The 25,717-nt window shown below is 35.2% G+C and overlaps 1 protein-coding gene across 2 annotated transcripts in view; it reads right to left on the bottom strand.

The window, feature by feature from the left end:
- Positions 1–811: 811 nt before the first annotated feature.
- Positions 812–25,717, bottom strand: part of LOC127958692 (TNF receptor-associated factor 2-like) — a 41,393-nt gene continuing 16,487 nt past the window's right edge. For both annotated transcript variants that reach the window (XM_052557660.1, XM_052557661.1), the window contains 6 exons: positions 22,003–22,077; positions 21,733–21,807; positions 18,834–19,187; positions 11,701–11,878; positions 10,330–10,478; positions 812–2,448 (listed from right to left, as the gene is read on the bottom strand). In XM_052557660.1, coding sequence (XP_052413620.1) covers positions 2,230–2,448; positions 10,330–10,478; positions 11,701–11,878; positions 18,834–19,187; positions 21,733–21,807; positions 22,003–22,077 — 1,050 coding nt within the window. In that variant the 3' untranslated portion in view covers positions 812–2,229. The remainder of the gene's footprint in view (positions 2,449–10,329; positions 10,479–11,700; positions 11,879–18,833; positions 19,188–21,732; positions 21,808–22,002; positions 22,078–25,717) is intronic.

A 25,717-nucleotide genomic window follows, 5' to 3' on the forward strand; every position in this document is an offset into this window, starting at 1 on the left:
TCATCAGGTTTTAGCCAAGTTTCTGTCAAACAGAGCACATCTATATTATGATCAGTTATCATATTTACAAAAAGTGTTTTCGTAGAAATGGATCTGATATTCAATAAGCCAATCTTTATCATTTGTTTATCCATATTGCATTTGTTTTTTATTTGTTGAACCTCAATTAAATTGTTAACCTTAACTTGGATTGGACGTTTTTTGTATTTTCTAGTTCGGGGAACAGACACAGTCTCTATAGTGTGATATCTAGGTGAAAGAGTCTCTATGTGCTGAGAATTAACTGACCTCTGTGACGGGAGGCAGCTAGCAGACGGTCGGTTTAGCCAGTCTGTCTGCTTCCTGACCTGGGCCCCAGTTAGTCAAGTATAAACACTAAGACTATGTGCCATATTTCTAGACAGAAGAGTGGCGCCACCCCAGGAGGGATGAAGACCATCTCTTTTAAACAGGTCAGGTAATGTAATGAAAAAGTAACTCTAAAATGCTCCCCCATGCCTCACATAAATGGTCTACATGGGTGAAGCTCAGCTCTATTGTTACTCATGTATATTAATTTTTGTTTATTTCATTTTGGTTCCTTAAGATTTTATTCATGCACATCAAGTTATTTCAATTCGATCTCCTTGTAATAATGTAGTTGGAGCATTTGTCTCTGTAGTTGAGAGAAAATCAGTTGTTTTATTTTTAATGGACCTGATACCCAAAAAGTTTTTCTTTTACCAGATTCAGTGTGAATTACGTAGCATTGCCATGTCCTAAATTTTTTACTCAAGACTAGGACTGGATAAAATATTCATAACTCTTTAGAGAACATATCATAAGCAGTTTATTGATGTTACAAATTGATATATAGCATTTCAAACAAATCATAGACACCACTGAATATATAAGAGTCATTAGATACTGAACACGACACTGTTCATATGACAGGAAAAGAAACAAGCAATTTTGCCACACATTGTATTACAGCTCGCTAGTACGGTGTAAATTCATGCTAATAAAACATTGATATCTAAACAAATACTAAAAATACTCACTTTAAGGATTTGCTATATAATTGATAGATAAAAAACAAATCAATACATGACAGCTGAATAGTAAATAATTTGATTTTAAAAAGTGTAACATATTTATCAGATTTTTTTTCTCACATTTTTCTTTTTCCTCTTTTCCACCAAAACAACTATGTTTCCAATATTAAAAGTAACAATTATTTGGAGTGTTATCTACCAGCAGCAGGATTTATACTGCATCTAATTCACCCTTTGAATCATAAGACATGCTAACCTAGTGTATAATGATGTTACAGAAAAATTCTGGTACCTTTTATAAGGGTTTGAAGCGAATTAAACATCTATATCTCTTAAACCATGAAGCCATTTAATGCTCAAGCCCAAACAAAAAGCCGGACCCAAGATCAGATGATGTTTACAAATGGGCCAGTTATTAAGTGAATCGAAGCACTGGTTAATCGAGATTTATTTTCAGTCCTGCTAAGGTTTCGGTCTTGTAAATATTGCAGCCTTGTGCACATGCTGTATCCAAGAGCTTGTTTAAAAGAACAATCAACACAATAATTCATTCCTATAAGCTGATTGATTTACACAGCGTTTCTAATAGGTTTCACAGGTTCTGGTGACTTAGATAGCTATTTATATACTTACACTATACTTCTAGCAAAAGTGTTCAAGCCTCTAAATGTGCTCAAAGATGTATTTAGCATCCTGATGAAATCCCATATTTAACAGCATGATAAATACTGCTACAAGTACAGTAAATGCATAAAACTGCCAAACCTTAAGGTCACGTAACATAAGTTATATTTTTGTATTGTATACAATACTAAATGTAGGTATTGTTAAATTATTCAAATATAATGTGTACTAATGTGTATTATATAAATATGTATTATAATAAATATATATTGTGTTTTAAACATTGAGTTATACCAAAATAGTGCAATTACAGGAGTGGAAGTCTGAGCACATCCACTCCATACATGCACATATTAATATTGCTATAATTGAGTTTATATTTCTCCAAATAAATCAATATATAAATATAATGTTATAATTTATCTAATACTTAAAATTGTTTGGCTTCCGCAGCTGAGATATAATAATAATAATAATAATAATAATAATAATAATAATAATAATAATATTATTAATAATAATAATAATAATAATATCATAAATTATTATTATTATGAGTAATTCCAGAGCTTTATAAGCCAGTGAGGTCAACTATGGCTTTAATAAATATGGTGTCATCTCTCAGATATGAGCTTTTGCCTGCCAGCTTGGCTAGAGGGCAGAAGAGAGGACAACCACTGGCTATGTTCATCTCACTGATGGGTCTCTGGAAGGATGTGGAGCTCACGTCAGGCCTAAAGGCATCAATGATGTGCTCTCTGTTGTTCTGGTCCAACAACATCAATGTCACCTGGAAGGAAAGAACAGGAGAGTGACAGGAACTACAAGCCATATAATGTCAAAGACGATCACAGCACTCCCACTTCTGCTTTGCTCCTGCTATGCCGGCTGTACATGTGGCAGAAAAAAATATGCTTATGTATGTGGTGTGACACTTCACATACTTAAAAAATAATGGTAAATTAAGCACAATTATAAATGTAGTTAACCAAAAACCAAACCCTACCCATAGCATTAACCCTATAGCAAGAGCATGTAGTTATATTAAATACATGTAGTAAATGTGGTAACCCAGAATACTAAGCCTTACTTAAAGTAGGTGGCCAGCGGTGGTAACTGTAATTCAGTCGCGTGTTAAAATCATTTGCGAAACTACCGCCAGGTGGCGCAAAGGGAAAGATTGCGAAAAATGAATGTAATTGAAAAATGAGATAAAAGAAGGAAGTAAAACAACAATAACATTATGATATAACATTGTAACATTTAAAATATATATATATATATTTTTTTTACAATTTGTTAATTTTTAAAATGTAGGATAGTCTTAGACTACAGTCTACTAAACAAGAATTAAAAGAAGACCTTAACACAAAGGATCATATGCATGCTATTTTTATTAAACAGTAAATAAATATAAGGCATATATATATATATATATATATATATATATATATATACATATATACATATATACATATACATATACATATATATATATATATATATATATATATATATATATATATATATATATATATATATATAATATAAGCTAAATGTTTTCATTTCATTTTCATTTCGATTCATTCTTGGTTTAAAAAAATCTTCAGGTTCCAAATGCAGAGCGAAATGGGAACGGTCCAGCATTTAGCAATAATTGGTATTAACTCTGTTATTATTCTTGATTTTTCAAACTACCAGCATTTTTGAATTATGCCTTATGTGTGACCAAAAATTAAGTATTATTTGTTTCAGCTGTTTGATTGTGCTGGTGCCTCGCGCACATATTCACTGGTAACAGCAGTCGTTCACCAGACATTCGGCGTGAGCACTTTGACATATTGTTAATTATGATTTTTTTTTTTCATCAATACTGAAACGCACACAGCCTATTTACCTCACATATAATAGTTAAGCTTCAAATGGGCAACATCACAAATATGGAAACGTTTGATTTCTCCCGATTGAGAAAGCCCAAGCTTACCTTATGCTTAGCTTTAAATTATTATTATTATTATTATTATTATTATTATTTATTACTAAGCCTATATTATTATATACTGCAATATATTTATCCACTAGAATAATATATTTTTAATTATTGTTTTGTTCTGATAAATTTGTTAAATTTAAAGGATTTGTTGTAAAATATTTTCTAATAGCCTATTTTTTTCCTCTCACAAACTCAGATTTATTTTTTAGCGTTTAAAAAAAAAACATGCAGCAAACGAAAATAGGTGATTGATCCGTTAAAATGAAACCTATACAAGACTCATATATTTTTTTCCTCTGACAAACTTAATTTATTTTTTAGCTTGTTTAAAAAAAAAAAAAATAAAGAAAACATTCAGCAAATGAAAATAGGCGATTAATCCGTTACTCTTGGTTAACAGTAATTATAATTATTTTACTTCAGAAAAGAGCCTGGGACTAATCTAGGTTATCCATGTTTTTTTTTTTTTCATTGCATCTGAAAATGACTCATTAATGTTCATTACATTCACTTCACGCGATCTGGCGCAGATCAGCCTCCAGCAAAGCTCAGCTGTGGACGATTTAAAAATGTTTGATATAAAGCAGTGGTTCTCAACCCGCGGCCAGTCATGAATTCAAATGCGGCCTGCACCACATGCTGAATAAAAAAATTAAAAAAAACTTGTAATTTGTAATTTGTTTACATCAATTAAAAATAAATTATGCTACAAATGAAATATAAGCTATATCCTAATGTTTTTATGTGATTTTTTTTCTTCATATATTATTTTCAGACGAGCACTGGCATTAGCATTTAACGAATACATACAAGCGCGCACTTGGGCAGAATTCAATTCAAATAGTCATCAACAGCCATTAGGTAAATTGCCTTTAAGGTAAAATTGCGCATCAGAATGGACAAATTAGTTTTTTAAGGGAGAAAAAAAAAAAAGAAATTCAAAAAATGCCAGCGAATGAACATGTACAAACTGTGACTAGTCGCAGTATCCGTAGCCTATTGAAGGAGAAGTGCTGGATTTTTTTTTTTTTTTTGCCCCGCAACTCACTTGAAGTTCAGATAAATGGAAACACCATACACTATGTAACAATCCTTAGGCTAATTGAAGAAATGTGTCAAAATATCTCAAGAGAGAACCTCATATTATTAAATTCAATTTTTTGCTTTCCATATTTGGATCAAAATAGGCTACATTTGTGACCGCACATTTTCTGAAATGTTGCGCGTCAGGTCATGCAAGCATGCATCTTAAAGCCTCTGTCAAACTTTCTGCGTCCGCGAGTCCGCTATGGACCGCTATGTAGGCGTGACGTAAAAATCGTCATTGGAGAGTGTGTGCCGTGGCTCTGAGCAGACGACCGCGCGGACAGGTGCGCGTGGTCAGTAGGCTTCAAAAGCAAAATTGCACATGTGCAGGCAGAGTGAAGAAGCTCATTGCTACTCAAACCTGTGCAATCCGTCAATAAAAGAATATAAAGACAGTCAGATGTGCAATAATTCTGGGCAATTGCAGAGCGGATCATCAACCATATAAATTGAAGAAGTCTGTGTCCGCTCTGGCCGTGTACGCATCCGGATTGCTCATGCGGAAAGTATAACACAGGCATTACAATCGCAACTTCTTTGTGTTACTCCTTTCAAGCTGAATCTCACAAAATTGGTCAGCTGCCAACAGCATCAGGTGTTTTATTTATGGGGAGCAGAATTGTTTATTTCAATGAATGTAATAGATTATATATCATAATAGTTAGGCTATAATATTATATAATATTATTTGTATTGCTGACGTAATATGTAAATTATATGCGTAGACTTGCGCTTAGACCATAGTGCTGTCCGCTGGAAAAAAAGGTTGAGAACCACTGATATAAAGGTTGCTGTCCCATTTTATACAGGAATTGTTCATTTAAAAAAATCTAATTATATTGTTAGTTCTAATTATATTGTTAACACAAGTTCATTTAGAACTTTTTTTTTACTTATAAACTCCTTGAGAAAAAGTTAAAGTTAGTTTAATAGTTTTTAAATTCAAGTTTTAAAAAAAGGTTTTAATTGCTTAATTTTTTTAATTAATAATATGTTATCATGTTTATTCTTGTAAAAAATACGTGTTTATTCTTTAGGAAAACAAGGGAAAAAATAAGGGACAATCCGAATATTTGTTTTGCTTTACCTATTTATGTAAGCTACAATTATTCAAATAATAATAATAATAATAATAAAATAATGTAGTCTGAGTAATTTTGACCATTATAGAATTGTGACTTTAAAGATTAGTCATTTAGGTGGTAAAAATACTGTGAAATTAATAATGGCATGGATTTTAGAGCATAACAACTGAAGGTTTATGAAACATTAGCCAATTAAGCATTTTTTTAAACAACAGAAGTTAAAATTGTGAACTAAAATATTATTTCAATCATAGAGCATGTGAATAAATAAAATGCATAATTTTCATAACATTTCACTATTCATAAAATGCATAACGTTTCTGGTGTTTGGATTTGTACTTCAATATAATTAGCTCCAAGTTTAAGAATAGTCCTAGACTAGTTTCTCTCTCTCTCTCTCTCTCTCTCTCTCTCTCTCTCTCTCTTTAACAGCATTAGCTCAATGATATACGTCTTCCTTCCGTTAGAATTTTCCTGCCTTGCTAAATGTTGGGCTCATGATCAATAAGTTCGCCTCAATCTGATTCAGTAAAGTCAAACCGCAGACAGTGAAGCCTCTGAGACCTGCGCGCTTTAAGGCGGGAACAGAGGATTCTGCTTGGTCTTAAAGCCTTCGGCAAACATCCACGATCACAAATAACAATGATTTTCATAAAATAATGATTAATTATTAATTGATGATTTGTTATTATCATTATGGTCTTGTGAAAATAATAATAATATGGGCTGCGAGAAAATTATGAATACAAAGAGTGTTTCATGGCATGTTTCAGCCCAGTAACACACTGTTCCTCAGAGCCAAAACACAGACCGAATTCTGTTCAGCTGGAGGGGGTTGGGTTTTGGATAGTTTTTCATGGCTTGTGGGGGTCGAGATAAAGGTGTGAATTGCTCTTTCATATGGACAGTGTCTTATGAGGCTTTCATTTGCTGAACAGGTTTATATAGGACTGTTGTTTTGCTTATATTCACAGTGCTGGCTCTCTCCGATGAGAGAAATGCAACATTCACACATTACACTATTCCTTTTCGTTTAAAAACATTTCAAGCTTTCTGTAGATATATTATTAATGTACCTATGTGAGACACCACGATGTTATGTTAATTAAAAAATTATACATTCATTATCATGAAAAATTTAAGTGATGAGATGGCGCCTCCCTTGCATTAATGCACATTAATAATTTTTTCACAAACACTTGAATATGAGCTTCTTATCACGAGTAAAATTCATGCCAACAGCCAACATATTTAGCTTGATGGTTGACTGCAAGAGTTGAGCGGAATGTAAGAGTTTGTCTGTTTCTTTTACTGATTATTTTCGGGTTAAAGCATGATTTAAACAGATTCACACTCAATCGCTTTCGCAATAATGTGTTCAAACAAATGTAATCTTACAGTGCTACTACATTATCAGCATGCTATCTGATTTTGAAATCTTGAAGAAGTTAATCGACCTGTTTAGATAAAATAACTGACAAAGATGTTATTTTCATCACAAACAAAATTTTTCGGCAATTAAAGATGTAATTCTTACAATGTTATTAGTTTGGCATGTGATATAGGGAAAAACGTTTACACATAGCTTAAGCCACTTAACATAACATTTCAAACATACTGAAATACTTTATTCACAGAGTGAAGGCGGGGCGTGTTTCTGGTATCAGTGCGCATGGAGGGGAAGTTGTTGCTGCTCATAGACTCTGCTGCGAGTGAGAGAGATGTTTCACCTGACGAAATTAAAACGACCGCGGCTGCACAAGCACAGCACATCCGCCAAAATTCAACCTGCAGCAATGTTCGTTCATCAACTCGCCAAGGTTTACTTTGTAGGTCGCAAGGCAGTAAATAATTCGATAATATGACCACGCAGTCAATACAGATATTTAATAAAAACATTAAAACAAGCAGGGCTGTAAAATAAAACAATAAAAAAACGCATGCCAGGTTTACACCGGACACGAGTGGAACGATCCAACAAAAGACAGCAGAACCCAGTGATGGATACACTGGACACAATCCCCATCAGTGAACTGATGTTCATTCTGTTTATGATGAAATGTTCTGACACTGCCTTCAGATGATTTGACATAGTGTGATGTCATCAAGTTTAGACACACTTTTTGCTGTGGGGCACAGATGACAACTCTCGCGTCAGGTGTAGACACAGACAGTGACTGCTCTATTTACAAATAAGTTCTATAAGAAAAAAAAAAAATCTAAACCAGAGGCATAACGAGATGGAAATATAAACTAGAAAAAATATTAACAGGCGACTCTGGCTATGTTGCTTGCTTTGCAGCACTTCGACATGTATGTTGGATATAGCTCTACTCCCGTCATAGTCTACACGGATCACAAGCCGCTGTTTTTTTTTTAAATAAAATGTACAACCATAACCAGCGTTTGATGCGTTGGGCGTTAATGGCTCAATGTTATTTTCTTGAGATTCATCACAAGAAAGGAAGCTTCACTCAGAACCTCGTCCTTTTAAGTGTGGGAGTGTTACGGCTTGTGCCTTGTGAGTTTCTTATCTACAATGTCCTGATTTTTCTTTCTTTTTCTGCATCTGAGTTTGATTGCTAGGTCTGCCCCGTGCACCTGCCCGTCGTTGTACACCTGCGACTCATTGTACTCGTTGGTGAACTACGCTATTAAGGACGCTGAAGCGGAGCATGATGGTGTGAGGGAGGAGATTGGAGACTCACCTGCCAACAGCTTGCTTTTCTTTTCTTGTTTTTCTTAATTGGAATTTATGGTTGTTTTTTGTTGTTTTCATATTTTGAAGTGTCTTGTTGTTCGTTTCTGTTTATCATAGATTGGTAACTTTTGTAGAAGTATTTTGGTGTTTATTCCGTTATGATACGTGTTTTCTTAGTTTTGTTTATTTAAATAAATGTTCTAGCCCTTCATTTAGGTCTCACGTATCCTTCTTTATGTTATGCAACCCTTTTCTCTAGGAGTTCTAAAGAGGGGTTCATAGCAAAAATCCATCCGCGTACTTTTAAAAGGACCTCGTCTGACACTGACTCACTGCTGAGCTGCCAGTTTTAATCTGAACAGCTCTTAAAGCTGAGTGGATGGTTAAATGCATGATGGGCTAGTATTAAAAAAAATAGCATCTTTCCAGCATTAAGGTAATAACAGTACTGGTATTTTTTTTTTTAATCATTTTGTTGCAGTAATAAATTTGACTGCTAAATGAATGATAAAGAACTATATTAAAACTTGTTTTGTAAAATTTCTTTGTCATTTGAATATTGATTAATCAGATTTTTTTTTCTAAAATAAAACTGGGATTTTTTTTAGGCCAAATGATATTACCCTACTTTAAAAGAAATTAAAGAAGGTTCCCTTTAAAATTCCTTTAGTTGTCAATTACTAAAGCTTTTTTTTTTTTTTTTTACATCGTGTGAATGTTGTTGATTATAATGAGAGAACTTGAGTTTAATCATGAGGACGTTTTATTCATTCTTTAGAGTTTCAAAGATTTAATCCTGCCGGTTTAATTTGATTTGTTTCTTGTTTTAGGCAAATTAGGCCTAAATAATGGGAACGAAATTATACTGTGCTTCACATTTAAACATGCAACAATTTCTTAATCAGTTTACAGACAAATGTCTTTTTCACAATAGGTTATGTCAAAATAACAGGTAACGAATAACAAAAATGCATGTTGTTTTATTAAAGGAAAAAATATATTTATATTTAAAATATAAATTAAAATGTAGGCATAATATATTAAAATATTGACATTTTGCATATTAATCCATGTAGCCTACCCCCCTAAAATAGGCTACCACTTTTAATGCTCGGATGCAAACTAAACCACAATTTCTTTTGAATAATATAACGCATAATTAATATAATATAAATAATACTGCACACCTTTTAAATGTGTCCAATCTAAAATATGGTTTAATACCATGTAGCTTAGAAAATATAAGCACAGACTCTTTCTCGTTCTATGAAATGCACATAACTTCACAAATACAAAACTTTCATCTGTGAATATTAAATATATTAAATCACAGTGTTTTTCTTTCATTTTCTGTGACTGAAGCAGTCAAATGTAAGACATCAGCAAGGCAAAACTGAGTCTATTTGCGAAAATATGCTTTGATGCGCTTGTTTGATAACTTGTGGTTAAAGCGCCACTCAGCAGTCAAAAGCTGCAAATGCACTTTATACCACCGCCGCTGCGGTACCCGCGGCGGTAAAAGAGGCGTTTTCGATGTCTACTTAGTGTAAAACAACCTCCACCACCTTAATTCTCCATAGTCTGTTGTACATGTAATATTCAATAAAATATATTTATATAAAGTGTAGAGTACAATAGAATAGCTACAACATTCAGTCCCTGCTATAAAAGTCTATAACTCTGCATCCAAACTACACAAGTGGTACTGTAATGCTTTAGTCTGTATCACATCACTAAATAAAAGAAGAAAAGGAAAGAGTCAGTAAAAGCCCAAAAGAGAAAGTAAAATAATAGCTGATCATTTACCTTCTGGCTAAAGGGCCACTTCAGCAAGGCATCATATTTGCCCCTCATGACCACAAAAAATAGAGACAGATGAGTGCCCCGGCCTGTGCCGTCACCATTCAGGTAAAGTCTCAGACACATCTTATACCCATATTTACTGGAGTAGAACGCTAGAAAAAAAAAGGAAAATGGTAAAAGCATGGACAAAATATTACTAAGGTTGACTAAAATGCTAATATGCTACTAAAATCAGCTTTGAACACTGAATGTGAAGAAATCATTCCCTGCAACTCAAAGACTCCCAAATATTTAAAACTGTTTCTCAGATTATTACTTAGTTTTAATGCACTGAACTTTACTTTGACAAAAAAGACAAAAAACATTGAGTTTTTACATGGTTAAATATATAAAAAATAATGATATAGCACAAAAATAATATAAAATATACCAAGATTAATTAAATGGTTTTATAAAATTGAAATTATTTAAGTGGTATAATTATATCACTTATATCAATTTATCAAGTTTATATACACACACACACATTGAAAAGCTGAGTTGGGTAATATTCTCGAAAATCTACTTGAAACAATAATAATGTAAAACATTACTAAAACTTAAAATAGTGGTTTATATTTTGAAATATTAAAATGTAATTTATTTTTGATGGCAAAGCTGAATTTTCAGCAGCCATTTCTCCAGTCTTCAGTGTCACAAGACCCTTCAGAAATTATAATTGTATGCTGATTTGAGGCTCAATTAACAAATTATATTCTTATCTATGTTGAAATAGTGATGTGCTGCTTAGTATTATTCTGGAAACTCTCATGTAATGTCATAATATAAAAAAAACCCAACTTGTGTCGTTTATGTTTTTCAGTAAATGTCAGATTATTTAGAGACCACAGGGCTCTTGAATGACACTACAAAAGTGAAAGTTAGATATTCTGGAAATAAGAGAAAATCCAAATATCATAAAAGGACCATGACTAGTCAAGTACATAACCTTCACTTAAGATTGAAAAAATTTCCAACTCAAGGCACTGTACCACAAAGGGTCAAGGTCCTCAGAATGAAACGTTGTACTTCCAGTTTATAAAATGTAAAGTATTTTGTATTGACTTAATTCAAATTAAATTAAATATAAATTCAATCATCAGCATGTGATAACAGTGTTGAATTTTTTTTTACAATTATATTATTATATCGATTATTTTCATATAATCCTCCTTTGGTCATAAAAATAAATAATTAAATACATATTTACAATAACACATAGAAATTTTAAAATACCAATAATAAACAGAATCGACTAAAGGCAGGAAATGTTGTCAATCAAGCTTAACCCTGTATTGAACCTGCAACAGTCCTTTAATTTGATTTTAGCCTTACCAGGTGAGAACATGGCAGGTGCCCGGCCCCCCACTGCGTCTTGTCTGCGACGAGAGAAGTCTGCAATTTTCCAAATGAAAACTCCATCGTATGTACAAAACTGCAGCTCCCGCAAGGACTGTTCAGATTCTGCTAACTGCAGATCTCGCATGGTTAAAGTCCGTTCTAGCTGTCGCACCTTTAAGAGTCACCAAACACAAATGAGAAACATGGTTAAGAAACTGCCAAACAGAAATGTTGTTGTAATAATGTAGTTAGATACTTGCATTTAAAGGAAATATATACACAATCCTTTATGCTGTGTGTTTTAGATTTAAAGGGGTCATATAATGCAATTAAAATTTTTCCTTTCTCTTTGGAGTGTTACAAGCTCTTGGTGCATGTAGAAGATCTGTAAAGTTGCAAAGACTAAAGTCTCAGATCCAAGACACGCCCCCACATGTCTACGTCACGATATGGAAATATTTGCTTAATGCTGCCCAATTGTTCACACAAAGAAAGAAGGCGTGGTTTCAGTAACTGCAGTAAGTGTTAAAGCAGCCATGTCAGGGAGATGCTGTGTGTTATCTAGGCGATAGTAAAAGCACTTGATTTGGCCTTCCGAAAGTACTGTAGATGCAGTAAGGAATCTTTAAGGGTGCTTTCACACTAGCACTTTTGGTGCGCACCCGGGTTTGATTGACGTCAGAGTTAAGTTAGTTTGGATAATGTGAACACTGTCTTCCATACTCGGATGGTCTGTGGGAACGCTTCATGTGAACTCTGGTACGGTTCGCTGCTTATGTGAATGCAATCGTACCAAATCACGGAAGTGAACCGCGTTTAATGACAAATTATTTGATGAAAATGTGTTTGTGTGTGTGTTTCACTCACTTTCCTGATGAGTGTGACTGATGCGCTGCAAGCAGAGAGCTGTACATCTCATTTGTGTTCATCTTCAACGTTCTTTAGAGCATTTTCAGTACATTCGTAAGACAGACGCAAGCGCCGTTATGTACCGAAGCTTTATAAACGAAACGAACAGTTCAAAAACGTAATACATAAAAGTGCAGAGAGTAATGTTCGGACTTAAATATTATAATATGAACAAAGTCCAGCGGGGGCAGGGGGAGGGGGAGCAACCGAACTCGGGTTCGGACCAGGCAAGTGAACCAAGTCTGAAAGCACCCTAAGATTACTTACAACAGAACACCAACGCATTTTATGGACAATCGTTTTGTGAAAAAAAGGAGAGGAGGTAATTCTGACTTTGCTAAGGCAATCTGGCATTTCTTAATCACCTACTCTAAGTATGTTTTGTTATTAGTTTAAGTATCTGTTATTGAATGTTTATATGGAGTTTTGCACGTTGCGTTTATGTGCACGCGTGTGTGTGTGAGAGAGAGAAAGGGTCACGCAGTGGAGTCAGCTGTCTTAACCTCGTGTGGCTTGTGTACTGCAAACACATACAAGCTTCATCACTGTGTCTGTCACGCGACTCGGTTCCCCTTTCAAGCTTGAACTGATAGTAAAACTAAGGACATTATTAACTGTCATTATATTTATTCTGAAAGGAGAAGCTTGCGATTATGGAAAGGGGAGTTACATTTCCGACGAGTGCTTGAGGTGTTCGACCAGTCACAATGCACTGCACAATGCACAATGCAATGAGTCAGTTGGCCAATCAGAGCAGATTGCGCTTGTCGTAAGGAGAGGCTTTGTAGAAAACTACATGTTTGAGAGAAGCTGGGCATAGAGAAAAAATATGTTTTTTGAACATTAAAGCGTCAACATATTCTGTTACACCAAATACACAAAATAATGATCTTTAAAAAAGCATCATATGACTCCTTTAAGAAAGTTTGTGAAACTGGTATCGACAAATTATCTTTTGCTCAGTGCCGTCTGATTCTACAATTATTACCATTGTAATAATCACCAAATTAAATTGATCACCAAGATGTTTTCAACTTTAAACCATTACTTTGGCTAAAATACGAGTATATTCTAGACACGTTATTATTTTTATTGTGAACAAGTCATCTCTTCTATATCGGGAAATTTACAATCAAAAAAAAGTTCTAAATAAGTATGTCTGTGGATTTTGATGTGAGAGGACAACAGGGAATTTGTTTCTTACAGTTACAGATTTGTTTCTTATAAACAAGCAGCCCTTCACATTACATTTTGTGGTATGGGTAGGACAATAACTGATTGACTGGATGACTTGTGGTCATTTGGACTCTTATTCACCCATTCACTGCAAAGGATCCACCCATTCGTGAACAAGTAATGTAAAGCTAAATTTCGCAAAATCTGTTCCGATGAAGAAACAAAAACTTCTATAACTTGGATGGCCTAATCGGGAGTCAATTTTCAGAAATTTGAATTGTTTAATGAACTATTCCTTTAATGGATGATTTCTGTCACCATTTAATTGTCAGAATTTTCATTTTAATCAACTCTTTTAACTCAATTAACTGATGAGTTATTAGAAAGTCTTGAATGGTCTCGACTTAAAATCCCATGTGAATGAAGACTCATGGCAGAGACAGCGGAGGCTCTTCTGCTGGAGGAGGAAAAACGTGCTTCTGTTTCACAAATCAAAGCAAGTCTTGCTAACAACTCTTTATAGCAGCTTTTTTATTTATTTATTTAATACAAACTGACTTTCAAAGCTATTAAATCAGAAGGATGTTTTACACTGTTTACACACCTCCTTGCTGTTTCAAACCTGTATGACTTCGTTCTTTCCATGGAAAATGCAGAACTGTGTCCCACCCAAATGTAACACACCGACGCTTAAGGGAAAAATACCACTAGGAATATAGTATAAAGCATAAAGAAACAATTTTTTTTTCAGCTTTTTACCTGTAAAAGTTTCATAGTAGTACCTTAAGGATACATATTAATAATCTAAGGCACCAATATGCACTTTTTAGGTGCATCTGTTGCACATTTATCTAAAAGGGATGTTTGAATATTCATATAATGAATAATATTGAATATAATAAGATTTATAAAAATAAAAAAAAATAAAAAAACAAGGCATTTAAAATGACTTAAATTGAAATTATTCACTGAAAATCTATTAAGTGATATAATCCATCAGTTTATGATACAAGCGTGAAAATTGGCATGAGCAGTCTCCATGGGTCAATTGACAAGAAAATTGTCAGAGCCACTTGAAATTTCAAGATGGCGGCCCTTTTTCAAGATGGCCACCACCTTAGTGGAGCAATTAGGCTTAAGAAATCATTTAGTTGGTGATACAAGCATGAAAATTGTCATGAGCTGTCTCAAAGGGTCATTTGACAAGAAACCGCCCACAGCAACATAAAATTTCAAGATGGCGGCAATTTTTCTGGATTACTACCGCCCGCCATAGGGATCTTTAAATTATACATTTTCTCATAGAAATCTATTGGGTTCCTCAAAAGACTCTGTCAAGAGAGGTAGTTTGACTGTGTTTTGTCTGACTTCTCACCCATGATCTGTCCAGTTTGGTAAAGCCTGTCAGAAGTTGCCTCCCACCGGCATAGTTCTCAGGGTTCACTGAGGTACACAAGCTCCCTTACCACAACAAGGTAACAGTCACAAGGGATTTTTTTTTTAAACTAACAGTTATTAAATTCAAGTCAGTTAGTCAAATTAATACTGAGAGGTGGGGAAACAAAAATAAGATTAATAAACAGTTGTGGTGCTGAATGGACAGTGCACCAAACAAAAAAGTGAGCAATGACTAATACTGAATGTCAATAAGAAAAGATCCAGAGGCAACAGCAACTCTGGCTGACACAGCCATGGAACCATGGCAAACAGAAAGTATCTCAAACAATACTAATGAACTAAACTGAAAATGTCACAGTTATAGTCTGATGACAAAATAAAACATGATGCGCCGATGTGGCGAGGGGAAGCCGAGCCATAGGCCTACACCAGAAAACATAGAGGACTTACACTGGGAAAAGAAACATGCAAATACAGTAGGTTCTAGCAGGGGCAACTACATAGGCATGTGCAACTGAGTCCATATCTGAAGCACTTGAACCTTCCAGTACATGCCTTGTTGCACCCACATTTGGTCAATTCCCAACAGCAGGTGGAAGTGGAGTCCAGAAGCCTTTCCACTCTTCGTCCTTTTTAACCCATCCCCAGTCGGAAAGGCTCGGCATTTGTGGATGTCACTTCAATGCACACGTATCCACCCATCTAAGAAGCATGTTTGGCATACTCTTTGAGTGCTGCTTGAGTTGGTGGGACAAAGTCATATTGTCTTTGCTTTCTGGCAAAGAGATCAAGCCTGGCCTCATTCACAGTGGTGACATCGCTGGACCTGTCATACATTATCACAGGGGTAGGCAAGTTCGGTCCTAGAGAGCCACAGTCCTGCACAGTTCAGCTCCAACCCTGAAAAAAAACTCACCTGCCTGTACCTTAGTAATCCTGAATGGATTGATGAGCTTGTTCAGGTGTGTTTGATTAGGGTTGAAGCTGAACTCTGTAGGTCTGCGGCTCTCTAGGACCATATTGCCTACCCCTGCATTAGCACAACAAATCTCTTCAAAGAGAATGATATTCTGCTCCGTTTCTTGTCAATGTGTTTTCTATGTCATCACCTTCATCTAGTCGGGTTGGACTAAGTAAGATTGGCAGAGCATTGATCTTATGAAATAATGGAAAATTTCTTGCAGTGGTATCATAATCAGTATCAATCAATCAATCACCTTTATTTATATAGTGCTTTAAACAAAATACATTGCGCCAAAGCACTGAACAACATTCATTTGGAAAACAGTGTCTCAATAATGCAAAATGATAGTTAAAGGCAGTTCATCATTGAATTCAGTTATGTCATCTCTGTTCAGTTGAAATAGTGTCTGTTTTTATTTTCAATCAAGTCAATGATATCGCTGTAGATGAAGTGTAAGTGAGTGTATACGAGTATGATCGTGCTCTCTGTTGAATAAACTTGGATGAATGAGTTTTTCCTTGGTGTCCTGCTGACAAATGAAACATCTGTCCCAGTTAGTTTTCTCAACTGTTATGATGGCTTCTGCCATGTCAGCAGCAAATGTATAGGCAGAGGCAGAGGGTTTATCCTTTTACCACCTTTTACGAAGCACTTTGTTGTATGGGATACAACTAAGTTCATGCCTTATAACCCTACTCTTAGTCCGATCGTTCATCCAATGCCATTTATATCCCGTGCGACCTGTCCACCATCTGGTTAACTAAAACCCCATTAACCTTGGCTCGGCTCTCCCGCGCTGGCAAAACCTGTCAATTCAGGTGCAGCTATCTAACTGTTTTGGGGTAGATAAGACTGCATTTGGGATACTAACTTTACAATTAGCTGACATTGAACCCCACTCTGAGTTTAACAGCAGTGATATATCACCAGTGTGCCCTGGTAGTGCAGATATTCACTCTTGTATAATCTATCTATAATCAACAAATTAACACAACTGTATTTTGATGCATTAAAAGTTGTTCTTTAGTATAATATAAAATAAAATGACACCATATCATCCTTAAAGCTGCGGTAGGGAACTTTTGACACTCTAGCGGTTAATAAACAGAACTGCTTGTGTCTTGCGGAAGAACATCGTAGCCGGAACTACTTCTCTCTGTTTATGTCTATGAAGAATCACAAAGGTACTGGGTTACTCCGCCGCGGTACCCCAGAAGCAATCTAAAATAGTCCGAATATAAACACTTATTATAGGTGCACCCTAGTGATTCAGGACAAGCTAAAAACACAGTTTGGAAAATGGATTCATGGTGTACTCGCTTATTATATACATTTTTCTACATTTTGAACACAAACAAAGTTACGGAACGCAGCTCTGATTGGTTGATTTCTTACCGGGAGCGGTCAGTAACTGCAAATGGCAATGGGACCACTGGAAGGAGCCAGAGGAGCTTGATTTTTTTCACAGATTATCTGTCTCATATTCTACTGTTAGGACATAATGACAGGATTAACAAATATGTAAAAAAATTTATTTACAAAAGTCACCTACTGCAGCTTTAATGAAAAAACAAAAAAACAATACATTTCTATTGGAAAATTGATCTTTTGAGGATCCAGGGGTCGGCCATCTTGAAAATAGAAATTTCAAGTGGTTAAGAGTGTTTTCTTGTCAAGCAACCCTTAGAGACTGCTCATACCAATTTGCATGCTTATGTCACTAACTAAACAATTATATTGCTTAACTGCTCCATTTAGGTGGTGGTAATCTTGAAAAATGGCCGCCATCTTGGAATTTCAAGTAGCTGTAGGTGGCTTATTGTCAAGTGACCCAAAGAGACTGCCCATGCCAATTTTCATGCTTGTATCAACAAATAAACCAGTACTATATCACTTAACTGCTCCACTAAGGTGTCAGCCATCTTGACAAATGGGCGCCATCTTGAAATTTCAAGTGGCTCGGACAATTTTCTTGTCAAGTGACCCATGGAGACTGCTCATGCCAATTTTCATGCTTGTATCATAAACTGAACGATTCTGCCAAACATAAGCACTTAGCCGCTCCACTATTACTCATATCATAGTTTCAGAAGTTGTAAAGAACACTTATCACTGTATGTTGCTCTGTTATTTTTGGAGATCTGCCCCCTTTCACTTTTATTATTACTGAAAGTTAAAGTGTACATGGTTTCATACTACATGGGGTAGAGTAAAAAATGACAGACAAATTTGTGTAAACTATCCCCTGAAGTGAAATGTTACACCACACTCTCAGAGAAAAAAAAAAGGTACAAAAGTTGTAACTGGGGAGGTACCTTTTCAAAAGGCACACCTTTGTACCTAAACAGTACATATTGGTACTTTAAAGATACAAGTACCTAAAGTGAACATATTAGTAGCTAAAAGGTACAAAAGTGTACCTTTTGTAAAGGTACAACCCCAGAGACGCTTTTGTACCTTTTTTTCTGAGAGTGCAGCTTATCATAAAACAAGATCAGTCAATACGTCATAATATGTTACCTGTTAGGTGAGAGCCTTGCATCATGCTCTGACACAAAGCAGAGCATCAAAACCATCTCTGCTGTCCGATAGAAAAAAAATCCTATAAATCCAACTTAGCAAACGTTTTATATAAACTATTTAAGTGCATTATTTTCTAGGTACAAAGTGTATGTAGTACCTTGTTTGACAAGCTTTCTATCTTTTCCTGGTCAAACCGATGTTGACGGGATAGTGCCTCCAGGGTGAGGGCCGATCGCTCCACCTCCCTGTTCAACACACACACTATGTTCTCCAATGCTGTGACTTTCTGCTGTACACCAGGACCGCCTCCTCTTCCTGCATTATGGCCAGCAGCATGAGCCCCCAATGGAGATGCATCTTCAGGTCCACGATACAATCCCAGTCCAGAATCTTCCTGCCACTCTCCTGTCCCCTCTGCCCGCTGGCGCACAGAGGACAGCACGGCTAGCATGAGACGCAAATGTTCCGTCATGCTGGTCTGCTCATGCTCCTGCTGCTTACCACTGTCAACCTATACAAAAAATACTTACATTAACACCATATTAAAAAGGGTTGCATACAATTATATAAAATCATTTCTTTGATGTTAAAAGTATTTATTAATTTATGTTGAAAAATGTCCTGTGGTTACCAAGTGAAAGAAAGGGTTAAACACATAATTGAAGACACTATTAACACACAATTATCATTATTAACTAGTTGCTTATTAGCATGCTTCTTGAAAATCAACTGATTTTAACAGTTGCTATATAATAATTAAAAGCTTTTGTTAATGTTGCTGCTACTGAGATGTGATTTGGGTAAGAATTGGAGGCAGGTTTGGTTGAATGGGTAGGTTTATGATTTGATTAGGGGGTCAACTGTGTACAGGGATCAATCTGATTACTATAAGGGAACATTCATTTATATGTAATATAAACACATTATAAATGAACAATGATTTTTTTGATAAATGAACAATAATTTTCTGGTTTGTGTTATTCTGTTAATGTACGATTCAAGGAATATTCTGTTTAATGTTTTACAGTAGGATTCTAATATAAGTGCTGAGACAATAAAAACCATAAGGCACTCAAATTACAATGTGATTTATGTCTTTAACAAACATTTAGGTAAACTTAAATAACCACCCTTTACACAAATGTTGTTACAGCAGCTAAAAGTCTAATGCCCATAAAGGCACTGAATGATTAATAAACATTTATAAACATTTAAAAATATATAAATAATTTACATTAAAATAAAAAATATTTATTAAAAAATGATTTGTAAAGATGTGTAAATAGTAGAAGTCTACACAACAAACGAAGAACCATTATAAGGCATTTACAGACTTTAAGAGTTTATAAGTATTATATTTAAACTAATAGTTTGGAAGTACTAAAAAATAACTAATTAAGCTATTTTTTTCACAACATTTGTAAATGTAAAAAAGAGCATTAGGTAATATGTGGACTGAAGTTGAATGCAATTTCTTAGCATTCAAAAGTACATTAAAACTTGTAATCATTTTATAAATTTCGATAAAATAATTTGTAGATTTTTGAAAGTGCTTGATCATAATAATTTAGCATTTTATGATATTTGTAAGCATTTACATAATAAAATGATATAAATAATTATATGTTAATCATTAGGTAATGTTTAATAAGTTCTTTGGTCAAATAACAAACACATTAGCCAGTAAATTACCATTAAGAGATCAAGGACTTTTTCAAAAACACCTGTAAATTCATTTTAATTTACCGGTATGAGAAGTTGTAACATTACCGACATCTACTCTGGACCATTTCAAAGCCATTGAAAAAAAAAAAAAAGAAAAAAAAAAAAACCTTATGCAAATGACGTATTTACTCTGTGCTGTGTAGTTCAGTCTAATATGATGTCTCTGGGCCAAAAGCTCTGCATGAATATGAATGTTAGACAAATATTATCAACAAAAACACTGACCGCATATATTCCTCCACGTTTACAAACACAACACCAGGAGGTGAAGCCGTTTAGAGGTAATTTCTGGTTAATGATGTCACAGAATTTACCTGTAATTTGAAACTGATATATAAATGGTACTTTACCTAAAAAAGAGAGCATCATTGCCTGTGTGAACAGTGCATTTTTGTATTTACCAGTAAAGTCGTTCTGAAAATGTTATGGCAATTTACTGGTATTACTGTGTGAAAGGGGCTATTATCTAATATTTCTAGCTATTTACATTTACATTTATTCATTTAGCAGATGCTTTTATCCAAAGCGACTTGCAAATGAGGACAGTGGAAGCAATCAAAAACAACAAAAAGAGCAATGATATATAAGTGCTATAACAAGTCTCAGTTAGGTTAACACAGTACACGTAGCATGGGCTTTAAAAAAATTTAATAAATAAAAAGAAAACCGATAGAATAAAAAAAAAATATCATATTAAATTAAATTCTTAAGCTATTTGAATATATAATAATCACTGTTGGGTAGGCTTAGTTACTCAAAAAAGTAATCCGCTATAATGACTAGTTCTTTAAAATTTTAATTTGATTAAATAAGTTATCAAACCTAAAAAACACTACAAAGAGAAACTATAGTTCTTAACTGAATATTAACTGAAAAAAATACATAAGTAATCTATTATTTTTATTTTTGTGAAGTTACCTAACACCAGTTCCTTACCTTACTTAGTTTTTTCATCTATAAAGTATTTCCCCTAATGATTCACTTTGCAAGTACAAATTAAGGTAATGCACACATTTAATACCTAGCAATGTCATTGAGTTTAGGACTTTTCTAACCCACACTCCAGACTATTTAATTAGTTTGGTTCTATTCTAAAAAATAATGCGAAAGCAAAGCATGAACTGAAAGACACAAACAGATGCCATAGTTCTAAGTATTGTGACCAAATTATTTCAAGGCTTTTGAAACTTATGAAGCATTTCAGAACAGCTAACAGAGAGTAACAAAACACCACAAATGAAATAAAATACTTTCTGTAGACCTTTGAGCAATAATTTCTTGCCTTAGTTTTATTCTGAACTTAACTACATTCATAAGAAACAAATACACACCACCGCCCTGCAGCCAATTTCACTGAACTGGCATGCTGACTTAGACTTTGCACAAGACTTGATGTGCTCTTGAAACTGAAAAAAAGGAGGGGAAAATCAGAGGGAAAAAAGTCAACACATGATTATGACAACAAATAATTAGAAGCACTGTGTGAAAAAAAAATATATATAATTTACAGGCTAATATATATTTAACAGAGTATTTACATTAATACTGACAAATACTGTAATTCAAGCATAAACAATATATGGCTGAAAATGCAGACCAACCTTCTCTCTGGGGATTTTCTTTTTACCACAGTCTTTGCATTGCATGGGGAATTTCTGACATATTTCATCATGTGCCTGTGACACAAAAAAGTAATGTAGAAAGGAGAATCAGCAAAGATAATGATATCAACAACTATTTTCCTCACTCTTTGTGCTTCAACCCCTATGGATTTCATTTCCATTTAATTTGCCTTTTCATTTCCTATGATTCTTATATTAATAATTATTATTTTAATAATCACAAAATATTTATTTTTATCTGTGTTAATAACAAACACCATAACAAATACAATATAAGAAATAAACCAATTTAATAGACATAGAGATGAAGAAACCAAATATTCAAACGTAAAATTACTGCATAGCATCAGTGTTTCAACTATAATTAAACTGATTATTATTAAAACTACGAAAGTTACTCAGTCAAGATCAGCAAGTGATTCCCTCTTTTTCTTGTATTGTTTGGTAAACATAAATGAAACAGATAGCAGCAGGTTTATTATATTAAGACCTAATGCACAGACCTAATATAATGTTACACATCAGATCCCCTCAACTGACTATGTTTACAAGAATACTCACTAACAGACAGATATTTTAAAAAAATTTCTTTATGTATCTGGCCATTCAAGTGCAATATGTCGCTAAAGAGAACTGAATTCGGGAACGCATGCTGAGAGGTGGCTTTTTGTGCATGTGATTCAGCTGTTTGCCAGATAGCGCGAATAATCTTTTTCGTGGCTTATTGCACTTTTTTAAAGGGGGGTGAAATGCTACTTCATGCATACTGAGTTTTTTACACTGTTAAAGAGTTGGATTCCCATGCTAAACATGGACAAAGTTTCAAAAATTAAGTTGTACGTTTGAAGGAGTATTTCTGTTCCAAAAATACTCCTTCCGGTTTGTCACAAGTTTCGGAAAGTTTTTTTCGAGTATGGCTCTGTGTGACGTTAGATGGAGCGGAATTTCCTTATATGGGTCCTGATGGCATGTCTGCCGGAAGAGCGCGCGCTCCCGTATAGCAGAGCAATGAGAGGCTGAGCACAGACAATCACTGATCAGAGCGAGAGTGTTGCGAAATGTCACAAAAGGAGTGTGTTTTTGGTTGCCAGGGCAAGACAACCCTGCACAGATTACCAAAGAAAAAACAGCATTAAGGGACCAGTGGATGGAGTTTATTTTTACAGAGCATCAACGGAGTTGTGCAAGTGTTTGTGTTTGTTCCCTGCATTTCGAAAATGCTTGTTTTACAAACAAGGCCCAGTTTGACGACGGATTTGTGTATCGTTTATTTCTTAAGGATGATGCAATCACGATCGTGTGTTGGAACCGCATGCGGTGAGTAAAACTGCTTAAAATATCTCTGCCTCCTTGTTTTTGCGTCCGCCTCCCATTGGAGACCCGGGTTCCAGCCCCGCTTGGAGCGAGTCGTTGCTGCTGCTGCTCTCGTTCAGTTTCAGCCTCGGGATCTGATTCTGGATCATAAATAAACAGCTGAATCTGACTGTTAGCCATGGTTTGTTTTGGATGATGGTTTTTTCCTCAAGGTAATGTCACAGCTTCCAAATGCTCTCAACGCAAAAACCTACTGGCGCTCGTGATTCTTTAGCTCCGCCCACACGCCACGCCTTCAGTCGGTCGTGTTTTTCCGGGAAAAATCGGTACAGACTATCTTTCTCTTATGAATATAATAAAACTAAAGACTTTTTGGAGTTATGAAGGATGCAGTACTACTCTATAGGTACTTAAGATTAACAGGATATTGAGTGAAAACGGGCATTTCACCCCCCCTTTAAACCAAGCACATCCTGTGCTCTATTCTCTCATTCATGCATGTTCTTTTTGTGAAACTGAAAATGCAAGTGCTTTGTTATTTAATATTAGGGGTACTTTAATTACAATGAAACAGTACTATAATATGTATGATAGGTCTATTAAAGGTGCCATCTGTAATGTTTGGCAAAAAAAAATCAAGTCATACTCCACATTCCATAACAGATGGGGGCAGTATGCCTCAATAAAATGAATTGGTCTACTCTAGAGTAACAAACGAGAAACGGCATAGTCTCTATGCTCCGCCCCTACCTTCACAACAACACTACAGCCATAGCCGAAGCCTAACTGTGCGTTCACACCGCCTGCGTCGAGGGCGTCAAAAATCGCTCTTGCCGCTCTGCTCACGACGCTGCAGAAAGATTTGTGAGCGCTCAGACGCTCTAACATAGATCGAATGCTTATTTTGTATTTAAAGCGCCCACAAAGCAAACAAGCTTGTTGATCTCGTGCAGACTAACCACAAGGAGTTATAACCTCATTAAATATTGTTGTGGACGAAATATTATGATCCTTTACTTAAAATGAACAATCTCAGACACCTTGGTCCACGTATCACTTTTAATTAATTTTTTTTATGTCCCTGTAGGCAAACAGGGACACATCATAGATTAATACAAATGCTAAACTGCAATAATCAACCTGTCCTTTATTCTGCTTGAGAACTAATGTGCCAACTCTCAAGCATTCACCGTAAGACACACGCAATTGACTCTTTTCACACGCTTTCACGCCACACATCAATTTTTTCACGCACAGAAAAACCACGAAGCAAAGAGGACACGGAGACCAACAGACTAGACAGAGCAGGTTAGTTATGATACATAGGGCTGTGCAAAAAATCGAATGCGATTTTCATGCACCTCTCATCAGTAAAGACGCACCTGTAATTAGAAGTATATCTCCAGCATGTGCATTCAGATCAGGGTTGCCAGGTTTTCACAACAAATCCTGCCCAGTTGCTTCTTAAAACTAGTCCAAAACTAGCCCAATCGCGTTTCCGGGAGGTTCCCCGATAAAAATTGCTTCCCGGGGTTAAAATATAAATTTTTGGGAAGGGTTTCCCTGGTAAAATTAGCATTTTAGGGGCTAAATATCACGTTATTGGTATTGGGATTGCTTCAAACCGCGGACATGATAAACAACCGCAGACTTGGCAACACTGGTTCAGGTGGAGCGGCAGTAACTGCACAGAGCCTTAGTCTAACGACAACTAACACAAAATCGCTTTCAAAATCGACAAAGAATCCCCTGCGATTTTAACATCGATGTTGTGTAGATTGTCAGTGGATTACGGCTTCGTGTAGTAAATGCCAACCAGTGTTGCCAAGTCTGTGGTGGTTGTTTTTCATGTCCGCTGGTCACAGCGACCCCAATACAAATAACGTGATATTTAGCCCCTAAAATGCGAATTATACCAAGGCAACCCTGCTAAAAAAACTATATTTTAACCCCGCGAAACAATGTTTTATCGGGGAACCTTCTTGAAGCGAGATTGGGCTAGTTTTGAGAAGCAACTGGGCAGGATTTGTTGTGAAAACCTGGCAATTCTGATCTGAACACACGTACTGGAGATATACTCCTAATTACAGGAGCGTCTTTACTGATGAGATGTACATGAGTAAAGACATGCACAGCCCTATATAATAAAATGGGTAACGTTAAGTTATAGCTAGCTAATTATCAAACGCAGCTACGGTTAGCCATTGCTAACATTAGCACGTTTATCGAACAGCCTTCGATACATTTCTATGTTATAACTTCCCGAAAACAAATACACAAACATATAAAACAAACTTCTAGCGAAATACTAACAGCATCTAACTTGCAAGTTCGGAGTCGAACCTCATTTCTTTCAGGTCCATCAGTTGTCTCCAGCGAT

The sequence above is a fragment of the Carassius gibelio genome, chromosome B5 (genome assembly GCF_023724105.1).
Source record: "Carassius gibelio isolate Cgi1373 ecotype wild population from Czech Republic chromosome B5, carGib1.2-hapl.c, whole genome shotgun sequence".
In the NCBI taxonomy this organism is placed as follows: Eukaryota; Metazoa; Chordata; class Actinopteri; order Cypriniformes; family Cyprinidae; genus Carassius; species Carassius gibelio.